This window comes from Varanus komodoensis, unplaced genomic scaffold, assembly GCF_004798865.1.
Source record: "Varanus komodoensis strain SLA01 unplaced genomic scaffold, ASM479886v1 scaffold23, whole genome shotgun sequence".
Taxonomy (NCBI): Eukaryota; Metazoa; Chordata; class Lepidosauria; order Squamata; family Varanidae; genus Varanus; species Varanus komodoensis.
The window spans coordinates 6,183,679-6,190,403 of record NW_025335627.1 but is presented as its reverse complement, the minus strand read 5'-3'; the positions used below and the strand labels follow the sequence as shown (position 1 = coordinate 6,190,403).

The 6,725-nt window shown below is 43.7% G+C and overlaps 1 protein-coding gene and 1 long non-coding RNA gene across 3 annotated transcripts in view; one reads left to right on the top strand and one right to left on the bottom strand.

Moving 5' to 3' along the window:
- Window positions 1-2,043, bottom strand: part of LOC123024290 — a 9,699-nt gene extending 7,656 nt beyond the window's left edge. Inside the window, exon 1 of the long non-coding RNA XR_006414894.1 lies at window positions 788-2,043. This is a non-coding gene — a long non-coding RNA (uncharacterized LOC123024290). The remainder of the gene's footprint in view (window positions 1-787) is intronic.
- LOC123024289 (MOB-like protein phocein) overlaps window positions 1-6,725 on the top strand; it is a 33,447-nt gene that overhangs the window by 17,297 nt on the left and 9,425 nt on the right. The window contains exons 1-3 of one of the 2 annotated variants that reach the window (XM_044431837.1): window positions 2,316-2,515; window positions 5,083-5,145; window positions 5,935-6,035. In XM_044431837.1, the coding sequence (XP_044287772.1) occupies window positions 2,456-2,515; window positions 5,083-5,145; window positions 5,935-6,035 (224 nt within the window). In that variant the 5' untranslated portion in view covers window positions 2,316-2,455. Of the gene's footprint in view, window positions 1-2,315; window positions 2,516-5,082; window positions 5,146-5,934; window positions 6,036-6,725 lie in introns of those variants that run through there. The other variant, XM_044431840.1, reaches the window with a different exon arrangement.

Below are 6,725 nucleotides of genomic sequence, written 5' to 3'. Positions count from 1 at the left end.
TCCCTTAAATCTATTTGTCACCTCTACTGTATATTCATCAGGGATATGATTCAGGTCATACCTGAGTGGCCTAGTGCTTTTCCCTACTTTCTTCAACTTAAGCCTAAATTTTGCAACAAGGAGCTCATGATCTGAGCCACAGTCAGCTCCTGGTCTAGTTTTTACTGATTGTATAGAGCTTCTCCATCTTTGGCTGCAGAGCACATAGTCAATCTGATTTCTGTGTTGACCGTCTGGTGCTGTCCATGTGTAGAGTCATCTCTTGGGTTGTTGGAAAAGAGTGTTTGCCATGACCATCGTATTCTCTTGACAAAATTCTAGCAGCCTGTGCTCTGCTTCATTTTGTACTCCAAGGCCAAAGTTGCCTGTTATTCCGGTTATCTTTTGGCTTCCTACGTTAGCATTCCAATCCCCCATATGATAAGGACATCATTTTTTTGGTGTTAATTCTAGAAGGTGTTGTAGGCCTTTATAGAACCGGTCAACTTCAGCCTCTTCAGCACCAGTGGTTGGGGCATAGACTTGGACTACTGTGATGCTGACTGTTTGGTGGAATGTTAATTTTTGGCACTTTTTTCTGACCCTCCCTTAGTATTTTTATTACCTATCGGAACACACTTGTTCTAATTCCTTCGCTTCGTCCGTTTCTGGCCGTCCTGGTCGCCCGAGTACAGAACCGCACACTGGGACTCCTCACTCGCTTCGTGCCTTGGACACATCCCACACATACAATATCCAGTTCCGATCCCCAACCCCCAAGGCAGTACTTCCAGTCCAGTTTTCCTACCTTGGTCTGTGCACAGAGTTGCCCGATTGCTGCGGAGTTTTCCCTAGATGTCCACCTTTTTACCCGCCTGCTTCACCGTGTTGCCTCCCTCCAGGATCTCCGCTGCGCGCCGAGGGCGCCGTTTTCAGAGCGGAACCGTTGAAATCAACGGGACGCGTCTTTCGTCTCCTGGATTTGGCCACGCCCTTCTACGACTAGTGGAAAATGCCGGACGAGACTCCAAGTTGTGAGCGGCAAAAATACTTAGCCAGAGTCGAAAAATCGACACCGGACAACACGAATACAAGCACCTCTAGTTTATTTCATACATCTTTGCAAAATGGGTGCCCCAAGCAAGAAGGCACACTAAGCATTCTTCGCCATCTTCTTCAATTCCCTGTCGCCGTCCGCAAGAAGCCTTCCCTTTTTCCCCACTGGCTGGTTATTTGAGGGTTTACAGCCTATCCGATATGCCTCGGGTGGGCACGTGAGTCTCCGCCCCTGTTTGACACTAAAGTAACTGCAAATATAAAATGTATATATCTTAGGAACTTTTATCTTTTAGGTCGAACCCCATCAACTGAAAGACTAAATGTTTATCTTCCCTTGATGAAGGAAATGTGCTGCCAATTGAAATTAAGAAGTTCTTCTCAAGGAGAATTAATAGTTTGTTTTTGCCGTGTCTGGTCGGAGGGGGAAGAAAGGAGACGAAACGGCCTCAGTAGGCAAAGCTGGGTTTTGGTTAGTTTCCTCAAGCCAAATTCTACATACTTCCGGCACTCCTGTGAGACAGTCAGGCGCAAAGTACGCAACTATGTTTCCAGAGATATTCAACGGAACTGTTTGAAGTATAAGCACTCCTTCTAAAGTGTAATTAAAAGAGAAAAAACGAGTTGTTGACACCGGCAGTCGGGCCATGAAAGCAAACAGCTCAGAGCAGGCCCTTCCGCCATGAGTGCGCCTCTCGGAATTATCGGGAATTCAGACCGGATGATGGCTAAATTTCTACTTCGCACCGCCTACCAGAGCTCCCGCCTTCCCAGAACCGAAGCGCCTGCTCTGCCGGGAGCGCGTTCAAACGCCAGAGGCATGAGCTGTCGGACTCCCCGCTACAGCCCCGTATTTGCACACTGCTCTGCAAACACCGCGGTGGAAGTTGTCTAGCTGCGGCTCTCGCTTCGTTTGGCGTAGGTCCCGCTGTGCCCTTTCTGTACGGCAAGCAAGACTTCTTTTTGCCGCAGACGGCGCCGCGCCTGCCCCTCTGCCAGCGCGCGCGCGAACAGAGCCCGAGAGACCCGCCGGGAGCTGTGAAGTCACAGCGCCGCCTTTATAGCCCCTCCTCCACGCCCCTTCCAGTCCGACGGACTTCCTCCCCCCGCGCGGTTCTGTTTATCTTTCTTCCGAGCCTCAGATGGGCTCTTCCATCCATAGCCACCCCTCCCCGTCGCGGCACGATCAGTTCTCTGTCTGGCTCCCTCCTCCCTCCGCCGCCCTGACGTAACAGTGACGCGATCCTTCCCATCCCCGTCGGCTGTTCCGCCGTCCTCCCTTCCCTTCGGGGGAAGCTCGCCTGTCGCCGTCGCCGTCGCCCTCTCGCGTCTCTCCCAGCATTTCCGCCTCCTCCCCTCCCCGCTTGGTAGTTGCCGCCGCCGCCGCCGCATCCGGGTCCTGGCGCCGCTCGCTGTCACTATGGTCATGGCGGAGGGGACGGCTGTGCTGAGGCGGAACAGGCCGGGCACCAAGGCCCAGGTAAGGCTAGTGCCCACACGCTTGGCCTCTGACCGCCCTGGGGACGGGGGCGTCGATGGCAACAGCCGCGGCGGGGAAACGGACTCGGGTAACGCCGCGGGGGATGATGGGGGAGCGGCCGCTGGTGTGTGAGGCCTACTCGCGTCCCCCTCTGCCGTGTGGGAGACCCCGCCGCCTCGCTCTGAGTCAGGCTCCGTGGGGGAAAGAATGACGGTTGTCTGTGGAGGGAAGCAACGGGAGGGAAGAGAAGCTTTCCATGGGTTAGGCAAGCAATGCTTGGTATGTGGGGCTGTTCAAGTGCGACGCCCCCACTGGCGCAGGGGTGGATGACAGCTCTTCCTGAATAGTTCGGACGTGTCTGAATATGCTGCTATGCCGCTAAATGAGCCGTGGCTTCAGTGGGGGGGACAGGCAGGCGTTACGGTAGGTATGGAGAGGAAGACCTGGGTGTGAGTTGCTGGAGAACTTGGAGGAGGGGAGAAGAAGGTGGGGGCTGAATATGCAAGCGGGAAGAGTCGGGATGTCTGGGGAGAAGAGTGTGTGGGGAAGGGGTTAAGTAAGGTAATGGTGGTAAGGCAGAGATTTAGAGGTTGGGTGTGTTGGGAGTTTTGCTGCAGGTGAGTAGTGCTGGATGCAGTAGGATGATAGGAAAGGATATAGTGAAAGGAACAATGGGTTGCTGAATTCCCAAAGAGCTGGGTGGAGTTACAGGGTGGCCACTGAAACAGAAGCGGTCTATCCAGTATTATTCAGGATTAGTGCCTCTGAGGTTGCTTCTCTAATGACTTGCTTAAAAAACAAAGGTTTCTCACTGGTGGAGACTAACACTGATTGTAGTCTTTTCTGCTATAGAAACAAGGGTTTAAAGCAATTTCTGTGGTTGAGTTTTCAGTGCTAATGTTAACCAAGTTAAACTTTCCCCTCTCTTGCTTCTGAATATGATTTCAGTTGTTATTTTTGTGCATGGTCCAATAATTTTTATGTAGAACTGGAAAAATGGTGAAAGTTGTGCAAACATATCTCCTTGCCTTCTGTCTCTCACTTTTTATACAGTAGATGTATGTGTAAATCTAGTTTTTGCTTAGTTTCTAAACCTTTGGGAAAATTAAAGAGTATATGTTTGTTTAACCTGCTTTCTAAGAAGTTAAATTTCAATCACTGTCCCATACATACCAATTGAGATCACTTATTGCAAGTCTTCCCAGGCTGTCTACTATAAGTAATATTTAGTATGTTTCATTAACAGTATTGTTAGGATGGTCATGTGCCATAATTTGACGAAAGAAAATTGCCTGAAGGCTTATTTGTGGAAGAATTTAGATGGGAAAGCTATAAAGCTATATAGTATATATAAATAAATGTTATTTATAAAATTGTATAAATTACATGTCATGATTTTTGCTTCTTTAGAGAGAATAAAATCTTAAAGTAATAAAAAAGCAACTTTAAATATTATCTTTCATTTCTTTGTTGCTTCCTAGGTAGATCTTAGTTTTTAAAAAATACCTATGCTATAGCTAGCTATTTCTTAATGGCTGCTTTATCAATCTGTGGGTCTTACTCTTTTTCAGTAAGATAAGCTTTTCCAGCTGAAATGATTGATGAATCATCCTCTCAAGAGAGCTGTGGGAGACATACCTGATAAAAAATGCCCAACAAAATGGGTGTGGGTGGTTATGCATTACTGTAATATGTAAATACATCTATATATCTTTTTAGCGTGATTAGAAAATTATTTGAGCTTCTTCTTTACTTGAAAAATGCCTAACACAACTTAAAATTTAGTTCAGTGAATCAACTTAGAACAGCCAGGAAGAGACTATTACACTGAATAACTAGAGTTATTAATGTACATTCTGCTCAATTAGAAGTACTTAATAGTGAATCAAAATGCTCATCATACAAAATGACACTCAAAATATTGGAAGTGATCTCAGTTGATTATGTTGGAGTTATTTCTCTTATTTTAGTAGCTATTTTATATTGTGGGTTTACAATCTAATAATCCAATCCTATGCATGTATACCATGTAAACTGTACTAGTATATTTGGTACTTACCAATTTCACCCTATAGCTGTGCATACAGTAGCAATTGAAGTTTTGTTTTCACAAAGCTCTGAAATGCACAGCTATTTCAGCATAATAAATAAGATGCTTTTTACAATCTATCTTATCCTTTCTAGTTAAATATTTAGAATACTGCAGATGGCTTTGCAACCTTGCTTTGCTGTTCAGTAAGCATATATAGTGTAATGCAAAGACTGCTGTATCCCTGCAGCATCATGGCCTCTAGCAGTGCATTGCTGTCATTAGAGACCCCATTTCAAAGTGCTTTTCAGTCACAAAGCACCCATGGATCTTTGTTAGTATGCTGAACCTTCCTGATGGTAGAATGGGATTGTATCTGACAGACCACAGATGGAATTAACCACAGCAACATGCTGTACTGGACATTTTGGTTAAAGGTGGCTCAAGTGGTATTATACTGATGGATGTTGTTTTAAGACTTGATAGGTTTTTGTTTTTTCTTCACTTTATCTGGTTTGACTGTGGTTTTACTTTGTAGGATTTTTATAATTGGCCTGATGAATCTTTTGAAGAAATGGACAGCACATTGGCAGTTCAACAGGTACACTGGTTCATTGTATTGCCTATTCTATTAATTTACTTCAGGATTTTCCCATGTGTGGAGAGAGGGGGGCAGTATAAGTTCAAAGATAATTTTATTTATTTTATGTTTATAAAGAGTGCTTGTAATATATCACCGTTAACACACCAAGAAATCACTGATGTTTCAAGCATACTGTAACTTACGTTGTAAATTAGTTAGTTTTTTGCAAGTGTAATTCTGCCATTTGTTCTTTGTTTGACCTTTGGCCTCACATTAATGAGCTTTGACTTACAAAACCAAAATTCTTAATGTGTAATTAATGTCAAATATTGTGCATGCAGTAACAGTTGACTCTTCCATTTTGAAGTTCTGGAAGCCAAACATGAGAACAGGGTGTAAGAAAGTTGGTTTGGGAAGAAAGTTGGGTTGAAAAGATTCCAAATTTTGCTCCAGCCACCATGGGTGAATTTCCCTGCAGATTTTTTTTCTCATGACAGCAGTTGCCATTTGGAATATTTTGGCTACATTAAGGAGTGCTGTAACTTCTCATTATGTGTCCACATAGCAAGCTTGGTTGGTTGGAGGTTGATACAGCCCAAAACCAGCCCATGGGTACTGAATGTTTTGATAATCTCCCCCACAAAGTTCAGAGATAATGAAAATCACCTGTGGATTGAATTGGCTACCTGGTACACACAGACACTGTGACTCACCATGATTAATAAGCCATTGTGGGCTGCAGTAATTGTGCAAACTGGATCAGTATGTCTCTGTGATGATGATAACATTTACATATTATTCTTTTAGTATATCCAGCAAAACATAAGGGCAGACTGTTCAAACATTGACAAAATTCTTGAACCTCCAGAAGGACAGGATGAAGGTGTCTGGAAATATGAACACTTAAGGTAACTGTATCCTGTCCATGAAAAACTAAATCACTGTTCTTCAAAATAATGCTCATTATGTGCTTGCAATTCTAAATCTGAGAAACAACCATAGGAAGGAAGTATTATTCTTTAGATCATGTGGGTACTTCATGTGCATTATAATTTTTTCTGGTTCTTATCTCTCAGAAAATTGATAGATATTGTGAAGGAGGAGAGGGCACTTGCTGAAGCAACCTCTTCTCCTTAAGTTAAACCTGTTCTCCCGGTTGAATGGGTGTGCCATTCAGTGGGGACGGAGACCTGCAAGAGGGCTTTTTCATTTCTTTCTCTTCCGATCACAATCTCTCTTGAAACCAACAATTTACTTTTTTACTTTTTGTACGTGGTTGTTATTTATTTTTCTTCTGTGTTATAGTTATGGGACTTGAAAAATGCTGAGATAATGCACAAAATCTGCTGGTTGAAATCATGTTCAGGCATTTTTGAAGCCATTCTGGTCAAACTCTAATTTTTTTTTTTGACAAATTATTTATACTGAATGAGATAAGAAAAACTATAATTTATCACAGAAACATATACTTAATTCTAAATTTGGAAATTAGTTCTGTTGTATCTAATGCAACATGCTTCTAAATTAGTTTGCTTATGATATCAGAGTAGTGGTTCATGTTCTATAGTAGGAAGGCAATTCAGTGAAACTCTTTTTAA